We start from the raw sequence: 24919 nt of genomic DNA, 5'->3' as shown, positions 1-24919 counted from the left end.
GGGCCTGGTCGTGTGGGCTCTAAGCAGCCCGGGACGGCCCGTCGTCCCGCCCCCGTGGAAGAGGAGACAGAGCAGCGCAGATGCTGCAAGGACTGGACTTGGATGGAAGGGAGTGGGGAGTGGAGTTGAGAATAACACCCAGCGTGGTCTGATCGGCTTCCATTCCGGGCCGAGATGGGGCACCTGGAACCAGTCTATGCTCCTGCCTGAAGCAACCAGAGCGCAGACAAAATATGATGATACGAGGGTTTTCAGGGTCCAAGGACAGTCGTCCCTGAGGGATGGGAGACGGACAGTGTGGACCCCATAACTGCCCAGGCCACTCCCCTGAGAGAAGGTGGACGGGGTGCAGGGAGAGGGACGGGGCAGGCCCAGGGGCCCGCTCCGTGAGGGCACAGGGCTGGTGGGGGGACAGGCACACACCAGGGGTCCGGGAGTCTAGACAGGCACAGAGGGACAGAGAGGAGTGTGGGGCCGCTGGGTGCGCAGCAGAGCACAGGTCGGTGCACCGAGGGCGAGGAAATGTCCCACGGCCAGGAAAAGAGCCAGGCAAAGACAGGGTGGGAGGGGCTGGGGCTCGCAGGGGCCGGGAGCGGTGCTCGCTCCCGTCGGCCAGGCTGGAAGGCCGGACGCCGTGGCACGCCGGGCGGCCTTCTCAGAAGGTCTTGCTTCAGCAGTGGGGCTAATGGGCCTCAGACGGAGCTCAGCTCCACACCTACCACTTCATAAAGGCAAAACCTGAAAGGATCAAACGATCGCCAAGTAAATCAACTGTACCCCAGAAAAAAGGCCAAGAATATTTATGGGAACGCAGCAATATCCAGCCTCCAAGTGGCAAAAATGTCAATGCCTGGCACCCAGGCAAAGATTACCAGGCAAAGAATGACGAAGAGTATGGTCCATAAAGAGGAGGGAACACAGTCAAATGAAACCAACCCAGAACTGACCCAGATGTTAGAATTAGCAGGAAAGGACACCTTTTCAAAGTTATTATTATAACTGGACTCCATGTGTTCAAAAGATAAGTAGAGACACTGAAGATATAAAAAGAACAAAGTTGAACTTCTAGAAATAAAAACTACTAGGTAAAAAATACACTGTATGTGATCAATGGCAGATTAGACATTGCAAAAAAAAAAAAAAAAAGATTCATGAACTTTAAAACATAGCTATAGAAACTACCCAAAATGAAACACCAAGAAGAAAAAGGTAAAAAAAGAAAAAAGAAAAAAAAAGGGAGGAGAAAGAGGGAAGGGGAAAAGGTATCTATGAACCGCAAGGTGACATTAAGCAGCCTGATATGTGGGTAACGGAGCCCCTAAAAGAGGGAGGAAAAAAACAATTGGGTAAAAATTGAGGAAATAAAGTCTGAAAAATCCCAAAATTTGATGAAAACTATAAACCCACAGATCCAAGAAAATCAATAGACCCCAAGCACAAGAAACATGAAGAAAATTACACCGTGTCACTTCAAAAATAAAACTGCTCAGGGCGCCTGGGTGGCTCACTCGGTTAAGCGTCCGACTTCGGCTCAGGTCACGATGCTGCAGTTTGTAGTTCGAGCCCCGCGTTGGGCTCTGTGCTGACAGCTCGGAGCCTGGAGCTGCTTCAGATCCTGTCTTCCTCTTTCTCTAACCGCCCCCCCGCCCCCGCTCGCACTCTGTCTCTCTCAAAAATAAACACTAAAAATATTAACAAAAATAAAAAATAAAACTTCTCAAACCAGTGATAAAGAGAAAATCTTAAAAGCAGCCAGAGAAAAAGCAAGTTTGTATGGAGAAAACACAGATAAAGATGGCAGCAGACTTCTCATCGGAAACAGCACGGACAAGAAGACAATGGAACAGCACCTCTGTCCTGCTGGAAGGTAAACCAGAATTCTATACCTGGTGAAAAAAGTCTGTGAGAAATGAAAGTAAAATCAAGATGTTTCCAGACATGTGAAAGCGGAAGGAATTAACTGCCAGCCAGCATGGAGGACAAGAAATGTTAAAGGTTAAGTCCTTCAGGCAGAAGGAAAACGGTACCAGCTGGAAATCTGTATTTATGGGAAGGATGGGGAGAACCAGAAATAGTAACTATGTGGGTAAATCGCTAAGATTTCCTTTTTTTGGGTGAAGGATCCTTTGAAAGAGAAACGACTGTTTAAACAAAAGTAATAACAATGTATTATGAAGTGTATTAAACACAAGAATGTAAAACATGTAAAAACAACAGCATAAAGATTGGGATTGCAGAAAAGGAAGTATATACTATTGTAGCGTTCTTATGTTATGTGGGAAGTAGTATGGTATCATTCCAGAGCAGACTGTGATAAGTTAAAGATGTAAATTGTGGACCTTAAAGCAATCCCTAGAACAAAAGAACAAGGAGTAACAATTGATAAGCCAACAGAGGAGACAGGATGGAATCATAAACAACACTCAACCCACAAAACGGTGGATTCGAGTCTAAAGAGAACCAGAAAGCAGCCAGGGCACAGAAAACAGTAAAATAGTAAGTGTGAAACTGGTATATCAATAATTATATTAAATGTGAACAGTGTAAAAACTTCAGTTGAAAGATAGATGTGGTTAGACTGAACTAAAAAGCAAGACCCAACTACATATTGCCTACAAAAAGCACACTTTAAATATAAAGACTTAAGTGGGTGAAAAGTAAAAGGATGGATACAGATGCACCATGATGTTAGTTACAAGAGAGCTGGAGTCACTATATTAGTATCATAGGAAGTAGATGTCAGAGCAATGACTATGTCAGGGATGAGAAAGGTAATTTTGGGGGTGCCTGGGTGGCTCAGTTGGTTAAGTGTCCAACTTCAGCTCAGGTCATGACCTCACCATTCGTAGGTTCGAGCCCCGCATTGGGCTCTGTGCTGACAGCTCAGAGCATGGAGCTTGATTCAGATTCTGTGTTTCCCTCTCCTCTCTCTGCCCCTGCCCCACTCATGCTCTCTCTCTCTCCCTCTCTCTCTCTCAAAAATAAATAAACATTAAAAAAAATAGAAAGGTAATTTTGCAATGATACAGGGTCAAGTAATTAAATGACATAAAAATCCCAAATGTTTATGTGGCTAATAGCAGAGCTACAAAATATGTGTTGCAAAAAAATGATAGAAATGAAATCAGAAATAGACAATTCACAATTATAATCAGAGATTTCAATATACCACTGTCAGTACTGATAGAACAAGTAGACAGAGAATCAGCAAAGACATGGTAAACTTGAAGGACGGTGTCAATAAGATCCACCTGATTGATATTTATAGAAGATATTTACAGATAGATATTTATTTAGAGATTGATATTTATTCCACCCAACAAGAGCAGAAATCATGTTCTTCTCAAAGCGCACACACATTTACCAAAACAGGAGAAATTCTATGAAAAAAGTCTCACATTTAAAGGGATTCAAGATATACCAAGTATAACTCTAACCACATGGAATTAAGTCGAAAGGTAATTACAGAAAGATCTGAAAAATCTCCAGGTATTTGGAAGTGAAACAACACACTTCTACATCACTCATGGGGCAAATGGAAAATCAAAAGGGAAATCAGAAAGCATTCTGAACTAAATGAAAATACACAACATATCAAAACTGCGGACCGACCTGTAGCCAATTAGTCAGGCAAAACAGGAAGAAGACACCAACAATCCACAGCTGGAACACAGAGGTGATATCAGTGCATTAGTGGAGAATGAGGAAATATCATGAACAAGCTTATGACGATAAATCTGACAACTTAGATGAACAAATATTCCTTCAAAGACACAAAACACCCAAGTTTATTCAAGAAGAAACAGGTAACGTTGGGGTGCCTGGGTGGCTCAGTCGGTTGGGCGTCCGATTTTTGATTTCAGGTCACGTCACGATCTCATGGTTCACAGGATCAAGTGCCAGTTTGGGCTCTGGGCTGAAGGTGCGGAGCCTGCTTAGGATTCTCTCCCCCTGTCTCCGTCTGCCCCTCCCCTGCTCTATCATGTGCTCTCACAAAATAGATAAAAAATAAAAAAAGAAGAAGAAACAGATAACCCCAATAACCATATATCTACTAAAGAAACTGAATTAGTAATTAAAAGTCTTTCCACAAAGAAACTCCAGGCCTCAATGGCCTTCATATTGAATTCTACCAAACATTTAAGAAAGAAATGATACTAATTCAACAAGACTCCTCCAGAAAATTGAAGAGGAAGTAATTTTCTCTGACTCATTCTACGAGGTCAGCATTACCCTGATACCAGCACCAAAGATATTAAAGAAAAAAGAAACTCAGGGTGCCTGGCGGGCTCCGTTGGTGGAGTGCGTGATTCTTGATCTCAGGGTTGTAAGTTTGAGTCTCATGGTGGGCGTAGAGATTACTTAAAAACAAGCCTTAAAAAGGAAAACAAAGAAAAAAAATTCAAGACCAATATCCTTCATGAAAAGACATGCGAAAACTGTAAACAAAATTTTAGCAAATGGAACGCCCGGGTCATCCAAGGGGCAAAGGGCAGCCTCAGCAGCGGCGCTGGGCCGACTGGAAGCCACAGGCAAAGGAATGCAGAGAATTCCTTGGGCCCTGCCTCACACCACACAGAAAGAACTCGAAACGGATTATCGTTGTAAATATAAGAGCTAAAAATATAAAATTCTTAGAAGAGAATACAGGAGACAGTTTCCATGACTCTGAGTTAAGCAGTCTTCTTAGATTTGCGACAAACAGCATAACCAGCAAAAGAAAGCAGTACGTGAGTTGGGTTGGACTTCACCAAAATTTAACATTTCTGTGTTCAAAGGACACCATCAAGAAACTGCAAGGCAACCCATAAAATGGGAAAAAACATTTGTAAATCAGATGTTTAATAAGGGGACTTAGAGCCCATACACAGAGAACTCTTTTTTAAAAAAAACGTTTTACTGGGGCGCCTGAGGGGCTCAGTCAGTTAAGTGTCCAGTTCTTGGTTTCAGCTCAGCTCATGGTCTCACAGTTTGAGAATCTGAGTCCCTCCTTGGGCTCTGTGCTGACAGTGTAGAGCCTGCTTGGGATTCTCTCTCTTTCTCTGGCTCTCTGCCCCTCCCTGTTCTTTCTCTCTCTCAAAATAAACAAACTAAAAAAAAGGTTTATTTTTGAGAGTGTGTGAGTGGGGAGGGGCAGAGAGAGAGGGACAGAGGGGTCCTGTGCAGACAGCAGCGAGCCCAACGTGGGGCTTGATCCCATGAACCTGTGATATCTTGAGCTGAGCTGAAATCAGGAGTCGGATACTTAACCGCCTGAGCCACCCAGGCGCCCCCATAAAGAACTCTTGATAACTCACCATAAAAGGACAAGTTACCCAATTTTTTAAATGGGCAAAGATCTGAATAGATATTTCTCTGAAGAAGATGTATGAATGGTCGATAAATAATGGAAAGATGCTCAGCGTTATCCCTCGCTCAGGATGATGCAAATCAGAACCACAAGGTACACGGCCTCACGCGCAGCAGGGCGGCTCTGACCAGAACGACAGCGGTGGGAGGCGGTGGTGAGCGCGTGGAGCAGCCACTGCCGCTGGGCACGCGGGGTGCTGCAGCCACAAGGGGGAAAACACACCCAGACTGGGAAGAAGGAAGTAAAACTGGATGTATTTGTAGACGATGTGATCCTCTATATAGAAAATCCTAAGAAATCCTCAGCAAGGTCAAAGGTCATCAGATCAATCTTTAAAAATCAATGTAGTCTGCGGGGCATCTGGGTGGCTCAGTCAGTTAAGCGTCTGACTCTGCATTTCGGCTCTGCTCACGACCTCGAGGTTCCTGAGTTCAGGCCCTGGGTCGGGCTCTCACCGTCAGAACAGAGCCTGCTTTGGATGCTCTGTCTCCCTCTCTCTCTGCCCCTCCCCTGCTCATGCATTCTCTTTCTCAAAAATAAATACACATTAAAATCAATAGTCTAGCAATTCTGAAATGAAGACAAAAAAACAATTCCAGGGGCGCTTGGGTGGCTCAGTGGATTGGGCAGCTGACTCTTCATTTCGGCTCCGGTCATGATCCCGGGGTTGTGGGATCAAGCCCCGAGTCGGGCTTGCACTGAGTGCAGAGCCTGCTTGGGATTCTCTCTCTCCCTCTCCCTCTGCCCTTTCCCTGCTTGCATGTGTTCTCTCTTTCTCTCTCAATTAAAACTTAAAAAAAAATTCCATTTACAATAACATAAAAGGAATAAATATTACAAATTAATTAGTAAACAAATTATAATTATAAATTAAATAACTAGCAAGAAATTACCACTCATTAATAAATTTAACAAAAGAAGTACAAGACGTGGATACTAAAACTTACAGAACTTTGGTGAGAGGAAGTAGAGACATGAGTAAGTGGGGAGATGTTTCCTGCTGATGACCTGGAGTCTGCTGGTGGCCGTGTTTCCCAGCCAGAGTCCCCAACAACATCCCAGGAAACCTTTTTTTTTTTTTGCAGAAATCGACAAAGCTGACCCTAAAACACGTATATAAAATACAAAGTTCCCGGAATAGCCAAAGCAATTTTGAAAAAGAAAAACAAAATTGGAGGGATCTCCAGTTTCCAAACTCACTCTGGGGCTACAGGGGTCAGGACAGTGTGGTGGTGCTGTGACAGACACCAGAGCCAACGGAACGCAATCGAAGCAACTGCCGTTCTGGCAGCGCAGCATCCCGCGGCCCGGTGCCAAGGCGGCTCGGGGGGTCTTTTCCCATGCGGTGCTGTGGCAGCTGGACATCCCCAGGAAAAGAGGTGAACTTAGAACTTTCTCTCATCCACAAAAATTAGCTTAAAATGGATCGCGGAAATGAAAGAGCAAAACTCGCAGAAAACAGGAGAATATCTTCGCGTCCTTGGGTCAGGCTGAGAAGCCCCACGTTCGTTACCAAAATTATGATCCATAAAAGAAAAAATTTAACAATTGGACTTTGTCGAAATTAAAAACCTTTGCACTTGAGAAGACAGCGTTAAGAAGATGACAGGCCGCAGACTGAAAGAAACTATTTTCAAAGAAGCATGTGATGAAAAGACTCGTTTTCAGAGCCGGTGAAGAGCCCCAGCAAGTCAAAATCAAGAGGAATAACAGCCTAAGTGAACAACCGCAGCGTATTTGCATGAACGTGTCCCTGGAAAAGGTACACAGGTGGCCAATGAACACACGAAAAGCTGCAACCCCTCGTCGGCAGGGAGTGCGGGTCGGACCGGAGACGGGCGCCGAGACAGGCCACCACCAGACACCCGCAGGCTGGCCGCACACGTGCCGGGCGTGTGAAATCAAGCCCGGGCTCTGCCGACCGGGTGGTCAATGGTGTGGCCACTTTGGGAAATGGCCTGGAAGTGTCTTTAAAAGCTTACACACAAATCTGCCACGTGCTGCTGCAACCCCACTCACAAGGACATAACCGAGGGACAGAATGCACGCACAGGACACACAAAAACTTGCCCCAGACACTGCCACGTGGGCGCACCCCTGCAGAGCCCGCCGGTCAGAGGAGCAGGCAGACTCGTGGGAGGAGGGGTGGGGTGGGCAGGGGCTGCAAGCAGGGACGAGGGGTCTTTCTGCGGTGCGGGGAGTGGTCTGAGACAGGAGCGTGGTGTGGTGCTGGCTGCCCGGCTCCGAGAACTTACTGAAAGTCATTGAATCACTTACGACGCAAAGATTTCAGGCAATAAAAAAACGGCACCACAATAAAGCTGTTCAAATAAACCGGTTGTGGGGGCGTCTGGGAGGCTCAGCCCATTAAAGGTCAGACTCTTGATTTTGGCTCAGATAATGATCTCACAGTTGGTGGGTTCGAGCCCCACATCGGGCTCTGTGCTGACAGCATGGAGCCTGCTTGGGGTGCCCTCTCTTCCCCTCTCTCTGCCCCTCCCCTGCTTGTGCAAGTGCACACGCTCTCTCTCTAAATAAACATAAAATCAGACAGACCAGCGGTGACTGTCTTCGGTCCAGGCTGCACACCGTGGCTTCCGGCCAAAGCTTGCTGGTCTCAGGTGAAGTAATGCACAGTGAGCATCCCAGGCGTGCGTTTCTTAGCGGTGGTGCTGCCCGGCCACGCACAGTGACCAGTGACCGTGCGGGGGCCCTCTCCGCACAGCGCCCTCTGCACACGCTGGGACGGGCTTCGGGAGGGCGGCTGGTCCAGCCCGTGCACCGCTGCCACGCTGGACTCCTCAGAAAGCAGCCCTGTCCTCCCCCATCACCCATGGAGGACACGGGAACTCGCCCCCTGCAGATGCCAGCGGTCACCCTTCCTCCTGTGAGATGAGCCATGGCTGTGGGCACGCGCACAACTGTTGCACACGCGCGCACACGCCCGCCTGTCAGCCTGCTACCCCCCTGCAAGGCTCTTGTGGTGAGGACCTGCGAACAGTCTCTGCTGTGTCCCGGTACCAGAAGCCACGCGTGGCACCTCGGCCCTAAGACCTGACGCTCGTTCGTCTTTCTGAACGCGCAGTGTGACCTGCAGGCACTTACTCTTGGCAGCTTCCCCGTTGCCCTGCTGCAGCTGGATGCTCAAGGCGAAGGAAGACCCCTGGGCCACGTCCATCACCTCTGGACCCAAAATCACGATCCTCCTGGCTTGTGCTGGGGGAGAGCAGAGCGGAGCATGGGTGACCTGGGGCACGGGGGGCACTGCCCGCTGGAGCCCATGCCCCCCACGCATTCCCAGAGCTCCACAGGGAGGGGGCTGTGCCTGCTGTCAATCTCCTGCATGAACCGCTTCACCGAGTGAGCCGACCAGTCACTAAAACAAGGCTGTGACCCCATCCTGAGAGGCAGCTGTGATTTCCAAGCAACTTATTGCAAGCCTATTAAGGAGACCGCAGAGGGCCACCAAATGGTGAAGGGCTGTACATGAATGGCTTGTCTGCATTGTGTCTGCACATGGTGGAATGTTCCAGCACATCCTCTGCTCGGTTGGGACTCTGGCCCTGCATTCCTGTGTCTGAGCCAGTGGGTCCACATGTGTGGACAAGGTGCTGCAGCCACCTGCTGAGGAGCTGGCTGGCACCTCCCGGGCCACTGTGGGGTCTGAGTGGCCGGAGACGCTGTTTTCAGTGTCCACTTCTCCCTGAGTCCCTGAGCCCCCGAGAGTGAGGACCTCTGCACAAGGGTTAGGGTTTAAAAGCAATCACTGGGGGGCACCTGGGTGGCTCAGTTGGTTAACTGTCTGATTTTGGCTCAGGTCATGATCTCACGGCTTGTGAGTTCAAGCCCCGCGTCGGGCTCTGTGCTGACAGCTCAGAGCCTGGAGCCTGCTTCGGATTCTGTGTCTCCCTCTCTCTCTGACCCTCCCCCTCTCACACTCTGTCTCCCAAAAATAAATTTAAAAAGTTATAAAATTTAATTAATTAATTTTTAAAAACTTATTTCTAGGAGAGAGAGACAGACTCTGCAAGCAGGGGAGGGTCAGAGAGAGAGGGAGTCACAGACTGAAACAGGCTCCAGGCTCTGAGCTGGCAGTCAGCACAGAGCCCGACGCGGGGCCTGAACCCACGAACCGCGAGATCATGACCTAAGCGAAAGTCGGACACTTAACCGACTAAGCCACCCAGGCGTCCCATAAAAATTAATTTAAAAAAATTAAAAGCAATCATTGGGAAAAGCTTATGACATGAGTTGAGTTTATCCACCACATGCCAGCTAGGAGGGAGCACGCACAGGTACGTGTGCAGGGTGACAGGCGCTGGTGGCTTCACTGTGACGGTGGGGCTGGGTCAGCTCACGTGGGGGCAGCCCCCCACGCCCATTCTGGGGGGACCAGCCGGCACCCAGCAGGGCCAGGCCAGAGCCCACCCCAGCCGTTCTAGGCTTTTCCTGGCATCTGCTGAGACCCTGCTGGGGGCAGGACAGGACACGTCCTCTGAGTCCTTCACAGATTCCAACAAGGCCCCTCACTCGGGGGACGTTACTAAGGCGCTGCTGGGGGGCTGGGAAGCACCCAGGCTGCCACTCCCCTTCCCAGGACCCGAGCCCCCACAGAGGAGCCCAGCCTGGCCTGGCGGCGCCTGCTGCGGCCTCTACGGGCAAGGGCCCTGGGGACCCATGTGAGGAGCGTGGCTGGTCAGCTCTGAGTGAGCAGCTGCAGCCACAGGCCCGTGACCCCTGGCTCCTGGGGTGGCACCTCTGTCCTGGAGTCTAGCAGGAGGCCACATGACCAGGCCGACAGCAGGAGGGGCCCCTGTGCTCCAGTCATGGTGCAGAGAGCTCAGGGAGGGGGGCCAGGTACCCAGGGCCCTGTGGGCGGGACCCTCTGAGGTTGGCACCCTCCTGCTCACACCGGGGCCACGGCTGTGAGGTTGGACTGGGACCTTTGCAGGTCATGGCCACGGGCCCTTCTGAAACCCAACTGGAATGCATTTCTCCTGAAGGGCCTGGGGTTTTAGATCCACTTCAGCGTCGCCCCCAAACACCTCCTGACCCAACCCCCCCGTGCCAGTGCCTGGGGCTGCCTGAGAGAGAATTCAGCAGACCCCGACGTGACTCTGATGTGACCCCATAAGAGGACCTCGAAAGGCCAAGGGGAGGTGGGGGGGGCACTTACCCACCGGGTGGCCGTTGATCCACATCCCGTGGTAGACGGCCCCAGAGCAGTGGGTCATGGTGCCCAGGCCACTGAAGACATCACTGTGCCACTGTCCCTACGGAGAGAACCGTGTGCACTTGGAGTCCACAGAGGACACGTGTGATACCGGGGGGGGTGACCCCTGGGGCCCTGAGGACCCCGTCGAGAGCAAGGAATCATGAACTACTGCCGCGTGTCCATGTTGCTCTCAACTGAATAGTAAGAAGCCGCGAAGTTCGGGAACAATGACACATGTACAAAATGCAAACAAAACACTGGCTCAAAAAAGGGGTGCTTTCAGCACAAAAACCCTCTCAGTAAAGCTACTGCATGTGCGCAAACCGGAGGGCGCCCACTGAGGGGCCCGTGGGGCCCCCGCGCACACACTGGAGGGAAGGCGGCACGCTGCACACCCCACTCTGCCGCCTTCGCAATAGACCTCACTTTCCGAACCACACACACGACAGGGCGTTAGAATAGTGTGTTAGAGCGGCTACGTTACTTTTGTGGAAAATTCAAGGGCTTCACGGTATCTTATTTGACTGTGAATCACTCCTGCTGGAGAAGAACTCGGCCGAAGGCACGTTTGGTTCCAGGCATCCCTCCGTGGGAGCTAATTGGGCTCCACTTCCCATCCTGCCCTCCACGTGGGCTGGGCCACAGTCGGTGCCCGTGTGGACGGTGCCGCCCACGGGCCCTGCGGGACACGGCACAGCTGAGGCCGGAGCCGGCCTCTCTCAGGCCTCGGGGGGGAGGTACGGGGGCCACGGGATTTCAGCCCCGCACACCTCGGACCCCCCAAAGCTGGGAAGGAGCTCCCTCGGGCGGCTTGGGGACGAGAATTGCTGAGCACCAGCGCTTCGGAGCCAAGTCACGGTGAGGGGTGGAGGTCCGGCCACAGCTCGCCCCTGGGCCAGGACACCCGACAGCGGGCAGCCCCAAGGGCACCCAGCAGGGGCAGCGAACCAACAGCTGCAGCTGCAGGAGGGGCAGGGCTGTCCGCAGGTGGGCAGGGGCAGACGGGCCCCTGCCTCGAGGCCTGGCCATCCCGCAGCACAGCCACGTCCCTCCTGCCCAACACCCAAACAGCAGAGTTGGCCCTGCAGTGGCTCCTGCTCTCCTGAGGCTGTGCCCCGCTGGGAGTGCTGGGTGCACATGGGGCTGAGGCCGTGTCCCCTAGGCAGCAGCCCACGGGTGCAGGTGATGGGCCAGATCAGCCCGACAGGCCCTGCTCCCTCATCCTGGGCTCGGGGCGGGAAGCCCACCTGGCGGCTGCAGGGACCGAGCACCTGAGCAACCATCAGCGGGCGCTGAGCACACATGTACACGTGCGCGCGGGGCTGGGTGCACATGCGTGGCCACGAACGTATGTCTTTTGTGCGCATCTGCATGCAGGTGTGTTGTGTGTCTGCCTGCGTGTGCGTGTGGCCGGGCACTCTCACTGTGACGGCTGGGTGATCTCGGGGGTAGACAGCAGAGCTGCAGAGTCTCGGGCTGAGCTGCTGTCCACGGGTGGAGGTCGGGGTGGGGCAGGCGGCTGCCCCCAGGGCCCCCAGTGACTGTCTGCTTGCTGGGAGGCCGAGGCTGAGGCATGGAGGTGCAGCAGCCGCGGGAGCGTTTGCTTGCAGAAAACCCTGTCCCTCAGACACCATCCCCAAACCTGACAAGTTACCAGTTTCAACTCAGGCGACTGGCCTCCTGGCCGGTCACACGCAAACCCCGCAGGAGCCAAACCAAATCTCCCCCTTCCCCACCACGGAGGCTCACCCTCTACCTGGAAACCACTGGGCTCCGTTCCAGGGCCCAGCAGCAGCAGCAGGTGGCCCAGTGGGAAGTGGTCAGGCCCAAAGACGGTGGGGCAGGGGCGGTGGCCCCCGGGGGCGGCTGCCCTTGCAGAGCAACACCTCCCTGTGGGGACCTGCAGCCTGGCACCCTTCCTCGGCCTGTCGCTCCCAGCTCTCTCTGTCCCACCGACGGCAAGAGCTGCCATTTCTGTGCCCCCTCCATGCCCTGGGCAGGCCCCCATCTGCCTTTGCCCTGCCGTGCTCGTTCCTGTCCCAGGGCAGGGGACACCCCACCCTTCGGGGATGGGAGCGGGGCCTGCAACCCCCTCTCTCGGCTCCAGATGCTCCCGCCACACGGACCCCCCGCCCATGGGGGCACCGGAGACTCCTGGAGGCAGGAGTCACAGTTCCCACAGGTGGACACTCGTCGTAAATGCTTCCCGGCTCCCTCAGGGCCGCATCNCTGCCACTACAACGGCAGCCTCTAGTCCCCGCCTGCGCTTCCGTCCGCCAGGCCAAGCAGCAGCGCGGTCTTGCCTGGGAAGCTGTGGACTCTCAGGTCATTCCACACCCAGGGCCTTGAGGATGAGGATGGGCCGCAGGCACAGCCCCCACCCCCCCCGGAGGGAGTCCTGCTCAGTGCCCCCATACCCCCGCGACCTTAAACTCGCCTGCTAGAACCCGAGCCCAGACCGCGGCCCTGGGGCAGCTGGGTCTCCGCGGCTTCAAGCAGAACCACACCAGGACGAACATGCTCAGGTATGCGACATAACTCGCCAGCGAAGGACCTTTTCTAATTAATGCCATAAATCATACCTGTGAAAATTCTGCCCTTCCTCAGCTGACTCGCACCCAAAGCGGGAGCCGATACTTATAAAACTGTCTCCTGGAGGAGGCCGGGCCCCCACTGGGAGGGGCGGGCGCATTCCACCTGGGGCGAGGGCTCCCTCTAACCAGTGAGCCGGCTGGCGCCCAGGCCAGGGGGAGCCCTATGGGGAGGAAGCACGGGGCCTGCGTCCACACCACAAAGACCGAGGGAATGGGGTCCAGCGTTAGGAAACGGTCCCGTAGGCCAAAGTGAGGAGCACCTGTCACCCACGGCCGCGGAGGCTCCCCTGGGACCTTGGGGGTGATACAGTGGACTCAGCCACCGGGCCTGTTTCTGGGCGCCCAAAGCTCCACAGGATGGGACCTGCCTGTTTGGAGCCTCCCTGGACAGAGTCGGGCTGCTGGGACAAGACTCCTGGCTCACGCCCCCACCACGAATGAGTGGGAATAAATCGTGTGAAACAAGTATCTGACTCTTTCTCATTTTAGGAAGCATGCTCTGCTAATTGATGCTATTTTTCTTCCTGAGGGAAAAATTACTGTGCTTTTATTGGTATTAATTTTGTGAGTACCCCTCCCTGTGCTCCCCGAATCTGCAGTCCCATGCTCCCTAAATCTGCAGCCCTGTGCTCCCCGAATCTGCAGCCCTGCACTCCCCAAATCTGCAGCCCTGTGCTCCCCGAATCTGCAGCCCTGCGCTCCCCCATGCTCCCAGGATCTGCAGCCCGGCACCCTGGCGGCCACTGCAGGAGGACCTGAGGCTCCGGGTCTCCCCAGCGTCCACCTCTAACTGTAGTCATGGTTGCCACGCCAAACTTCCAGACTAGTGCAGGTGACCACTTCTTTTGAGGTCATGGGCTCGCAGACCAGGTCAGGGTGGCTGGGATCAGGTCACATATGAGGAAATGGTCACAGGCCACCTGCCTGGGCCCTGAGACTGTCCAGGGTCCCTGGTCTCCCCAGCTTGTGGGATGGCCTGCAGGGGTGGCCGTGACCACACAGGCTGGCGTGTCGGTGGCATGGGTGTGCGCCCCACTCTCGTCTCCCAAGCACCAGGGTCATAGGGTGTCGTGTCTGATCTCCATGACCCCAGCTGTAAGTTCCTCAGGTTTCACAGTGTCATTGGTGGCTTTCACTGCCTGCCTACGTCTGTTTCTGAAGTCAGTGGACATCTGAACCCCACATGGAGCCTGGAGCCTGGCACGGGCTCCCACGATGGCTCCAGCGATCCAGACCTTCCTCCTGCCCCTGTTCAACTGGTCCAGAGGCCCCTACTTCCTGTGTGCAGCACACCCCTGGGGTCACAGCCCCACATCCGGGACTGTGAAGGGTGGCGTAGGGACACAAAGGCTGCCGGCGTTCTGCAGACGCCCGGGAGCCGCCAGCAGGTGAAGACACACAGCCACCTGCTCCGAGCAGGTGCGCCGACCAGCAGGACTCCCTCTGGGAGAGCCAACCCGGAGACGCAGCCAGTGTGCACGGAGCGGTGCGGACTGAGCCCGGACGCCAGCAGCGGCTGGTGGGGACCACACCGCGGCCACTCAGGTAGGGCGCGTGCTGCTGTGTGAACATCCGTAGGGACGCGGCCTGCCTCCAGGGCGCTGTCGGCCCCCCGGCTCCGTCAGGGGCTCTCTGGGAGGGCTGCCCGGTGCCTGTGGGGGTCACTGCCGTGGACACGTCCTCGGGAGGAGCCTCGAGCTCGCGCTGCTGGGCACACCCCTCCCCCCAGGCAGGTGCACGAGACGCTGTTGACGGGCCCCGAGCTGAGCCGGAAGAGGGGGAGCACTGCTGGCTTCGGGGCACACCGTTTCCTGCTCTTGAAAGAAAATGCTACGTTATTTTCAGGAACGGGTTTTTTCCTAGGACTTTTTAAAGGCTCCTTAGACTGGCCGCATCTGGGAAGTCTGGAGACAGGGCAGCAGGGATGCCGCCGGGAAGGACTTGTGCTGTGCTGGGGGTCCCGGCCACGCCGCTCCCCGCAGCCCCGACTGCGCCCCGGGGTGACCCCTCTCCCGGACCCTCTCCTTGCCTGGCGCTGACTCAGCTGACCTGAGACTCTCCCGGGAGAGCTCGGCCGCTGTCTTCTAATCTCTGAGGAAATAAAATTGCCTTAAGGATACATGGGAACGCTGGTGGGGGCGCCCGGGGCAGCTTTCTGGAGAACTCGGGGTGAAGGGTGGGGCCTCGTGTGGGGCCGCCCCTGGCGGCGATCAGCAGGCGGAGGCCTCGCACCGCAGCCCCCCCCACCCCGCACAAGGCCGCGCCTGCGCAGTAACAAGCCCGCAGTCCCTGCACGACCGCAGCGTNCCCGCCTGGATCCGAAGCACGCACTGCGACCACACTGGTCGCGACGGGTTTTCCAGAACAGAGATGGATGCTGGCGGGAAGGTAACGTGGCGCGCGGAACCGCGTGGAGCTCCTCGGAGATGCAGCAGCGAGCTGCCCGCCCACCCTGCCCCCCGCCNGTTTTATTTCTGAGAGAGAGAGAGAGAGACAGCATGAGTAGGGGAGGGGCAGAGAGAGAGGGAGACACAGAATCCGAAGCAGCTCCAGGCTCTGAGCTGTCAGCACAGACTGTGAGATCATGACCCGAGCTGAAGTCGGACGCTTAACCAACTGAGCCACCCAGGCACCCCGACCATAACCCATTTCTAAATGACTCCCAGGCTGACTGCAGAGCAGACAGCGCTGCGAGGAGGGGGTGGGGAGGGCTCCAGGGGCATTTGATCCTGATGTCAGAGGAGGGTTTCTTGGTGGGAGAGTAAAGCAGCCCGGGGAACCGCATGGAGCTCCTCGGAGATGCAGCAGTGAGCTGCCCGCCGTCCGGAAGTCCTTCTTCTGGGCACACAGCCCGCAGAACCGGGTGCCGGCTCGGAGAGAGCTGTGTGCTCACCCACGTTCGCGGCAGCACTGCTCACAGGAGCCGGTGTCCACCGATGGAGGGACGGATGGCCCTCGGGGCGCTGTGCTCAGTGACAGAAGCTGGTCCCGCCGGACAGACCCTGGAGGCCCCCCGTAGGCACAGTACATGTAGGGGTCAGATCCACAGAGAAGGAGGCAGGGCGGTGCCAGGGGCTGGGGAGGGACTGGGTCCAGTGTTTCATGGGGCAGAGCGTCAGTTTGGGAAGGTGGAAGGTTCTGGAAACAGACCGTGGGGATGGCCGCACAACCATGTGAATGAGGTTAATGCCTCTGAACTGGACACTTCGTGGTTAAATGGTACGGTGTAGATCAGGGGTGTTTTACGAATAATATGGATATTTTTAAAGAGGGCCGACACTCTGTGTCAGGGCCCAGGGGGCCGCCCACACCCTCACGGGAGTCACGCCTTGAGGTGGCTCCCGGCTCCCTCCAGCGGCTCCGCAGCTCCTGATTACCGATTACTGGGTGACTCTTGATGCCCGGAGGTGGGAGGTCAGGCTGAAGGTGTCCCCATAACACAGAGAGGCCCGCGCTGGACCCGGGAGCCCGTGGCCCCTTCATCAGCCAGGCCCCACGACGGACTCTGTGAGAAGACTTCGTGGCGTCTCTGAAAGGTGTGCTGGCAGCAGCGAGTGCCGTGTCCGAGGTCGCCCTGTGGCTGCAGACTGATCCCAGCCCTTCCTGGACACGGCCCTCCTCCTTTGGCCTGTCCGTCTGTCCGTCCGTATGGCTTAGGGGCTGGAGGGCAGAGGATGGACCCCGGCGCCGGCCCTCCTTCTGGGACCCTCACGCTACTCGGGCCGTCGGGTCAGGGCCTGGGTCGCAGGGGAGGTGGCTGCTCGTGACCCTGCCACTGTGTGCGGGTGGGAGCTGCCCAAACGGACAGCGCCCAGCACGGCGGAGGACGGGAGTCCCAGCAGCACTTGGAGCTGCTGCCAGCAGAGCAGTGTCCGGGGTCCTCGGGCAGCAGGCTCCAGAAGGTTGGGATGCTGCCCAGCAAACGGAAGTGCAGAGACACAAGTCTGCATCGTGGGGAGATGCGGCCTGGAGGACCAGGCTTCCGCCTCCATTTACTGAGGTGCCCCATGTCGAGGACATGCCACCTCCCTCAAGGGCGTGTGGGGGCCCTGAGGTCTGCAGGCTGGGATGGTGTGGCCGCGACACGGCAGGGCGACTGTCCAGGCAGACGCCTTCTCGCTCCGTGAGGAAGCAGCCTGGCCACCGGGAGCTGCGGCCCTGGGAGGTTCTGCCCGGAACCGGCCCCCAGCCATGAAGCTGGAAGAAAAGGTCTCCCAGGGGGGTGAAGCCCGGGCAGGCCCGCGAGGCCACGCTGCGGCAGGGCTGGGCTGCCCCCTGGTGGATGGCCGGGCAGGCGCCCCGGCTCGGCCCGGGGTGTGGAGGGCTGCTGCTCGTCCCCTCCTGGCTGAGCCTCGCCTTGCAGGGGAGCCCTAAGCGGGGCCCGGGTGGGCAGCCACCGCCTCGCAGGGAGGCCCTGGGGGCAGCGGGGGGTCCAGGGGCCAGAGGAGCTTCCAGGAACAGGGAAATTAGGGCTCTAAAGACTGTGTTGCTCTGTCCTTCAGCCCTGTGCGGCTGTGAGGGCCCTGACCCGGGTCCTAGGCTGTGACGGCTGTCCCCGAATGTCACAGGGAGGTGAGGGAGCCCAGGCTCCAGGCCAGGACTCCCTGACTTGGGAGGCCTCCTCTGGGCCTGTGACCTCATGTTACAAGATGGAGAGAATTTAAGTGAGGGCTGCGGACAGAGCCCAGTGCCTGTGGCATGAAGCCTAGTGGGTGTGGCTGTGCACATTTGTGGGGACGAGTCCAGGTGGGGTGAGGACCCATGGAGGAGGGCCTGCCCTATGTTTCTCTTCCACTGCAGCTCTGGAGAATTACGGTGGACGGTGTGTGGTGCCATAAGGATGGATGGATGTCCTCTCGTGGGGAAGCAGGTCACAGCAGCACCTACAAATGGGCATGGCGCAAACCGCCAAGCGCAGCAGCGTGGGTGCGGGACCCCTGCAGCATGGGACCCCCTGCAGCACAGGGGCGCTGGCCTGGGTGTGGCCGTGCCGAGCAGACCTGTTTCACAAGCATCCGTGTGGGGCCTTCTGCACTACAGGCGGGCGCCCAGGCGCAGCTGAGCGGGCGGCACGGGTTGCCAGGTGCCCCCGCCCCCGCCCCTCAGTCTCAACCGCGGGGTCAGCGACCAGTTTATCGCCTCTCAGCCCCAAAGCCACCCTTCTTGGCCGGCTTTGTGCTGTGGGAACGGAGCCCTGCAGGTGTCCGTCGGCCCGCCAGCGTGCAGCATTGTCAGCAGAGGGCGCTGTGTGGACAGCCCCCCATCCAGTGGGCGTGTCACAACCACCTCAGTGACAGCCCGATTCAGTCCTGAAGTCCCTGCACCTGGCGACTCTCCCTACCCTGGGTGCCTGGTAACCACGCCAGGTCCCAGGTCCCTCTTTGGGGCCATCTCCAGGGCCACCCGTGCATCTGCTTTTACCCCTCCCAGCGCTTCACGGGCTTTCGCCAGCTGACCACGTCCACGTTCACGCACTGGTGTGGTTTGTCCCCTGATGGAATTGGCTCCCGGCGCCACTGCCACCTGACGCTCAGGTCCTGAAGCCGAGAGTCCTTGCTTCACCTCCAACATGTCCGGATGCTGTTCTCTGTGTCCCATCGCCTCCTGACGGCAGCTCCGAATAAGGACCGGGGGCACCTTCCCACAGACACCAGGGCACCCTCCTTCCAGCCTTCCTGAGATGCTCAGGACACCCCTGCCGCCCCGAGCCGGCCCGCCAGGCCCCCTCCTCCTGCCCGCACACGAGGACGCCTAGGGAAGGTGGCCAGGCCCCTGGGCACCCAGCTGCCTGCAGAGCTGACGGGCACTCTTCCGCTCTGGGCGCGATGGGGCAGGACCAGTCCTTCCCAAGACCCACATCTCTGGCTCTGCTCACTCTGCCCCAGCCGGGCACGCAGGCCAGTGTCCAGTAAGAGAAAAGAATGAGAAGTTCTGGGGTCCTGACGAGGTCTCTGATCTGCCTGGGTCTCTCCACCCCTCGTAGTGAGTAACCCCCCCACCCCACCCCCGTCAAACCCGGGGGGGCGGTGCCCACAGCAGTGAGGGGGGACGGGCATCCTCCTCCCCTTCCGCATGTGGTCAGTGGGGCATTTCTCCTCAAAACCCGCTTCACTCACCCCTCAAGGAACCGAGAAATGTCAACTCATTCTCAGAGGTGACAGTGTGGGTTGTGGGCATCTCAGGAGCCACACAGGAAAGGTACTGGCGGAGGCCCTTCGCTGCTGCCCTTGTGGGGGCGGGGGGAGTGGCACTGAGAGGCACCCTGAGCGTGCCCGGGCAGCACAGAGAGCCCCCAGATACCTCGTAGGTGGAGCCGTCGGCACAGCACAGCACCCCGTGCCCCTGACGCTGGTCCCGGACCCAGTCGCCTTCGTACTTGTCACCGTTCCTGGGGACACAAAGGCAGGGGCTGCTGTTGGCCCGGGAAGAGCCAGGTGGCGCCGCTGACTCAGACCGGCTCCTCCGACCAGGGCTCAGCACGCGCCACCGGGACAGAGGCAAAAATAGGCTCCAAGCAGATGGCGTGAGCTCCTGCCCTGCCAGGGCCTGCTGTGGGGGGGCCGCGGCCTTGGCGCCCGCTCGCCTGGCCCCCAGGTGGGTAAGACTTGGAGAGGCTACTGGAGAAGTGGGGGGACCCCGCACGGAGACGCGGCCGCCAGACCTAAAGGCGGGTCTGCTGCTGAGGAGGCCTCGGCCCACCCCCCAGCCAGGGCCCGGTGCTCCCCTCCCGGGAGGTCTTCCCTACTGCACACCCCGGTGACCGAGGTCAGTAACCGAAAGAACGGTCAGAATCCCAGCAAGAACTCAGACCGAAGCTTGTGTGGCACTGAGGGCTGGGGACACGGGGTGGCGTGCTCACCGGAAGGCCATATGCCCTTGGCCATGTCGCTGGTTGTCATGGAAGCACCCCCAGTAGACTTGTCCGTCCCGGTCCACCAGACGCCCGTATCCTAGAGGAGAGCCCGGGGCACCCAGCGTCAGCTCCTGCGTCCTGTCGGGTGGACCCACCTCCCCAAAGGGGCTTTGTGGCCTCCTGAGGGCGGGTGGGTCCAGGAGGCCGAGGTTGGCAGGCCCCCAGGAGCCAGGCTGCCCTCCCAGGCTGGGGCTGTCGGGGCAGGAAGGGCAGATTTGATTTAGGGCAATGCCAGCAGCCACCACGCCGGTGAGAGTGGCTCTGGGGTCCAGCTCTCAAAGGTTCTGAGTAAGGGTGGGAGGGTGTCACTTAAGGACCCCCGGCCTCCAGAGGCTAAGGTCGTAGTGCCTGCTGTCTGGTGGAGCCCATTCCATGGCCAGGTGTGCATGTGAGCCCGTGGGAAAGCTGCCCCTCACACCCGTAACGGCAGGGCTGGGCCTCAAGTGACAGACTCAGAGGCTCTTGGCCTGTGTCGTTCAGAACCGTTCAGTAGTGCGAGCAGACACTGTAAAGGCACCGTCGGACATTGTGGCCTCTTGGCTCGGTCCTGGACGTTGCTCTTCCAGAAGAGTGAGCGCTTTGGTCTTTGGGCCTCCAGGGGACGCCCACCTGCCCTGCCCCCGCCCTCCAAGAAGAGTCTGCTCCCCCCGCAAATGTGGCCTCCTGACTTGCTCTGTGAGCAGCGTCACCTCGGAGGGCCTGAGGCTGTAGGCCAGGAGGGCGCCAGAGCCACCGGCGCTGCTTGAGCTGCTGTGGCCGCAGCTGGAGGGGAGACCCCACACGAGGCCAGACGCTTTCCCAGCCGAGCTGGGCCAGGCCGCTGACCCCTGGGGTTGTGGGCAAACAATTATATCGCAGTTGTTTTGAGCCACCAGGTTTGAACCACAGTGATGGTTAATGGAGGTACAACGGCACGCAGGGTCCCAGGGCCATGGCCCCCCCAACAGACCCGGGGGCAAAGGCTCCCTGGGCAAGCGCAGGCTCCTGAGCCCACCGAGGCCCCGAGTCAGATCTCAGGAAGGGGTGCGGGTGTCTGGGGCTCCCCACGTAGCGCCCCACCACACCCTGTGTGGTCCTCACACCTTCTCTTACGCCGTGGGAGAGCTCCCCTTCATAATATCCACCGGCTTTGTACTTCATGACGCCGTGTCCTTGAGGCTCTCCCAAAACAAACTGTCCGGAATAGGTGTTTCCTGGTGCAGAGGAGGAGGGGCACAGACGTCCAGGGTTAGAGCTGCTGCCTGTGTCCCTGGTGGGTCAACAGCGAGGCCCTCCTGTCCCTGATCAGCGGTGGCAGCAGGCACCATTTCAGAATGTGCCACGGTGGCTCTTTATCTCCTAAAACCTTGGCTAATGAGACAAAGTATGACTGGGTGGATTTGGCCCTGCCATTCTGGTTACCATAGGGGCGTGCGGTTTCCTCCCCTCCTCACCTCTGGGTGCAGCCCTGTCCTAGGACTGCCCTCTCTGTGGCATCCATGTGCCCAAGGGCAAAGGCCTCTCTGGGTCAGAGTCTGTGGAGTGAGCCTTCCCTCCCTGGAGAAGCAGCCACCACACTTGCCTGTGAGGGTCTGAGCTCCTGGAGCCGCGGCTACCCTTCCCCTAGGAGGGCACCCTGCCGACACAGGACACCTAACAGAAACCAGGGGCCCACATTTCACAGATGGAGGGGCTTTCTGTATCCAGAAGCCGGGGACAACTTAGAGCAGAGACGGCTTACGAGGGAGGAGTCAGCGCGCCCGCACCCGTCCCCACTGCTGACCTGATGAGGCCCAGATGCGGCAGCCTTCCCCCGTGATCTCCCCGTCCACGAACTCGCCTTCGTAATAGCCCCCATCTTTAAACAGCAGCTTCCCCCGACCTGGGGAAAGATCAGGATGTGACGTCAGATCGAAGTCAGAGTGACCGCTGGCATATGCGTGTGGTCAGGCTCATTTCTCAGAGGGAGGAGCGAGGCTTTGGAGCCCTCAGGTCTCTGTGTTTGGCTCTGCCGCTGGTCCCACACTTGCTGTCTGCAAACTCACCCATATACACGCTTATCAATAGAAATGTTTCTGAAGCACGACTAACACCCACTGTTTCAGCCAGGATGACTGCAGAGCCATCAAAGTGCGGAGGAGATCCCACCCCGACCTCTTCGGTGGGGACACTACGGTCACCTGGCCTCCAGCAGCACCGGGGCCGAAGGCGAAGGAGACTGTGACACAGGGCAGCGCTCAAGAAAACATTTTAAAAAGGGGAACTGGGGTGCCTCACTAGCTCAGTCAGAAAAGCATGTAATTCCTTTTTTTTTTCTTTTAATTTTTAACGTTTTATTTTATTTTTTGAGAGACTGAGAGAGAGCATGAGCAGGAAAGGAACAGAGAGAGGGAGACATAGAATCTGAAGCAGCTCCAGGCTCCGAACTGTCAGCACAGAGCCCGACGCGGGGCTCGAACCCATGAACTGTGAGATTATAACCTGAGCCAAAGTCGGACGCTCAACCAACTGAGCCCCCCAGGTGCCCTGTGTGTAACTCTTGATCTCAGGGTTGTGAGTTTGAGCCCCACGTTGGGGGTAGAAATTACTTAAATACATTTTTAAAAAAATAATAAAAGGGGAAACCACTCTGCCCAGGCCAGGCTCTGGCACGGGTCTCAGGCATGAGCCTCCCTGCCCAGCCTAGGGGAAGAGAAGCAGAGATTTTAGACAAAAGTGAAAAATGTCTGTGTGGCAGCGACACAAGTCAAAAGGTTAAAAATAAAGAAAACGGGGTGCCTGGGTGGCTCAGTCAGTTAAGCATTTGACTTCAGGTCAGGTCACGATCTCAGGGTTTGTGAGTTCGAGCCCCGCGTCTGGCTCTGTGCTGACAGCTCAAAAGCCTGGAGCCTCCTTCCGATTCTGTGTCTCCCTCTCTCTCTGTCCCTCCCCCTCTCATGCTCTGTCTCTATCTCTCTAAAATAAATAAATGTTTAAAAAATTAAAAAAAATATATAGAAAACACTAACAGCCAGTAGACACAGAAGAGCTCATATAAGAAAATTCCAAAAGACCAATTCTCCAGGAGGAAAACGGGCAGAGGATATGAGAAGGCAGAATCCCCAGACAGACAAGCCCGTGGGAGCATAAATGCTTAAATGTGGGAAGGTCTGGGCCCACCTCTGGGGAGGACTCCCCGCCTCTTACTTGGCAATTTCTCTCCTGTAGTGCTGAAGTTTTTTGTTTTATTTTGTTTTGTTTTACTACATGATTTTCTTGATCATCAAAAGTAAACCACGAAGGGGGCCCCTGGATGGCTCAGTCAGTTGAGTGTTAGACTTCGGCTCAGGTCATGAGCTCGCAGTTCGTGAGTTCGAGCCCTGCATCGGGCTAGCTGCTGCCAGCGTAGAGCCCGCTTCGGATCCTCTGTCTCCCTCCTCCTCTGCCCCTCCCCTACTCATACTCTCACAAAAATAAAAAACATTAAAAAAAAGAGGCAATTTTCACTTTGGCAAAGACAGACTAAAACCCTGGAGAGGATTTTGCACTTGGGGCTTCCCCGGCCCAGGGTGCCCCAGAGCCTCCCCAGCAGGCGTGGGCCAGGGCGTCCCTCAGGGCCCTGCGGGACTTTCCTCAGCGCTTGTGACAGGGAGTGTAGGGCCCAGGGCTGCCGCTCCTGCAGCCACCTGTCCGCCCAGCTCCCCTGGAAATGGGCTGTGGCTGCGAGGTGGCCGCTGGGGGAAAGGACCACACACGATTCTTACCGTGTTTCTTCCCTCCTTTCCATTCTCCTTCGTATCGAAAGAAAGAATTCGGGTACACGTAGACACCATAACCTGAATGTTGAAGAGAAAATGGACACGTGAGCATGTGGTGACACAGGTGACCGGGCTGACGACCCACGGACACTAGAGAGGGGTGGCCTCTGGGCCCTGAGAGGACTGTGCAGGAGGCGAGCTCAGGGTCCTTGAGACGCCGCATCCGATGGGGAAGCTGGGAGACAGCTGCCGGGCGGGGGCAGGTTCAGGGCTGAGGGGAAGGGCCAGCCCTGCCATCCCTCTGCAGGAACGCACCGGGCTCCTCTGGTCGCTCGGGACAAAGCCCACACTTACAGCGGAGGGTCCTGCCAGCAGCTGCAGCCCCCCAGTGCCCCGCCAGCCCCGCTTCCACCGTGCAACCTGGACTCCTGCACCTGCCGTAAAGAGGCCCAGGCTCCGCCTGAACTACCTGAGGAGAGTTCTTCCAATCTACGAGCAGCTCCCGCCCAGCCTCCGAACCGCACGTCGGCTCCGCGGCGGGCCCGGGACCCCGCCCACCCGCGGGGGTGCCCGGCTCTCAGGGTCGGGACACCCGGGCTCCCCCGGGGCTTCCGGCTGGGACCCTGGCGTCTCCCTCCCACCGCGCACGGAGGCCTGGCCCCGGCCTACAGCCATTACCGTCCCGCGGCGGCCGCCTCGGTGGGTCGCGGCGCGGCAGGCTGGAGTTCGGGCTCCCCTGACCGGCGGCTGCCATCTTGCCGCTTGGGGTTTCCTTAGCAACCAGCAAAGCTCTCCTCCATTGGCTCGTGGGCCAGTCTCTGGGCGATAGCAATCTCTGGACTGGAGTGCTGCGGTCCCGGAGCTCGAGGACGCAAGTACGCATGCGCAACCCGGCGCGTTTCCGCCGCTGACGTCCCTTCCGCCGAGGGGACCGCCCTGCCAACGGCCTGGGCCCCCTCGCCGGAAGCGGAAATGGTTGGAGGCTCTCGGCTCCGCCCCGGAGGCCATCTTGGAGGCTCCGGAGGCGGTGCCGCACAGGACAGAGCGGAAGTGCTCGGCTGTCCCTTCCCGGACCGTGCGAAGCGCCGGCGCGGCCGCCTGCCCGCGTCCTCCTTCCCGCGGCCCTCGGGG

The 24919-nt window shown here is 57.2% G+C and overlaps 1 protein-coding gene across 3 annotated transcripts in view; it reads right to left on the bottom strand.

Moving 5' to 3' along the window:
- The window catches only part of MORN1 (MORN repeat containing 1), a 49067-nt gene extending 24525 nt beyond the window's left edge, over positions 1 to 24542 (bottom strand). For all 3 annotated transcript variants that reach the window (XM_077763761.1, XM_077763762.1, XM_077763763.1), the window contains exons 1-8: positions 24467 to 24542; positions 23795 to 23866; positions 21835 to 21933; positions 21155 to 21265; positions 20019 to 20109; positions 19460 to 19547; positions 10527 to 10623; positions 8456 to 8566 (exon numbers count right to left, since the gene is read on the bottom strand). In XM_077763761.1, the coding sequence (XP_077619887.1) occupies positions 8456 to 8566; positions 10527 to 10623; positions 19460 to 19547; positions 20019 to 20109; positions 21155 to 21265; positions 21835 to 21933; positions 23795 to 23866; positions 24467 to 24542 (745 nt within the window). The remainder of the gene's footprint in view (positions 1 to 8455; positions 8567 to 10526; positions 10624 to 19459; positions 19548 to 20018; positions 20110 to 21154; positions 21266 to 21834; positions 21934 to 23794; positions 23867 to 24466) is intronic.
- Positions 24543 to 24919: the final 377 nt, after the last annotated feature.

The sequence above is a fragment of the Crocuta crocuta genome, unplaced genomic scaffold (genome assembly GCF_008692635.1).
Source record: "Crocuta crocuta isolate KB4526 unplaced genomic scaffold, BGI_CrCroc_1.0 scaffold13, whole genome shotgun sequence".
In the NCBI taxonomy this organism is placed as follows: Eukaryota; Metazoa; Chordata; class Mammalia; order Carnivora; family Hyaenidae; genus Crocuta; species Crocuta crocuta.
This window is presented reverse-complemented; position numbering and strand designations above follow the sequence as displayed.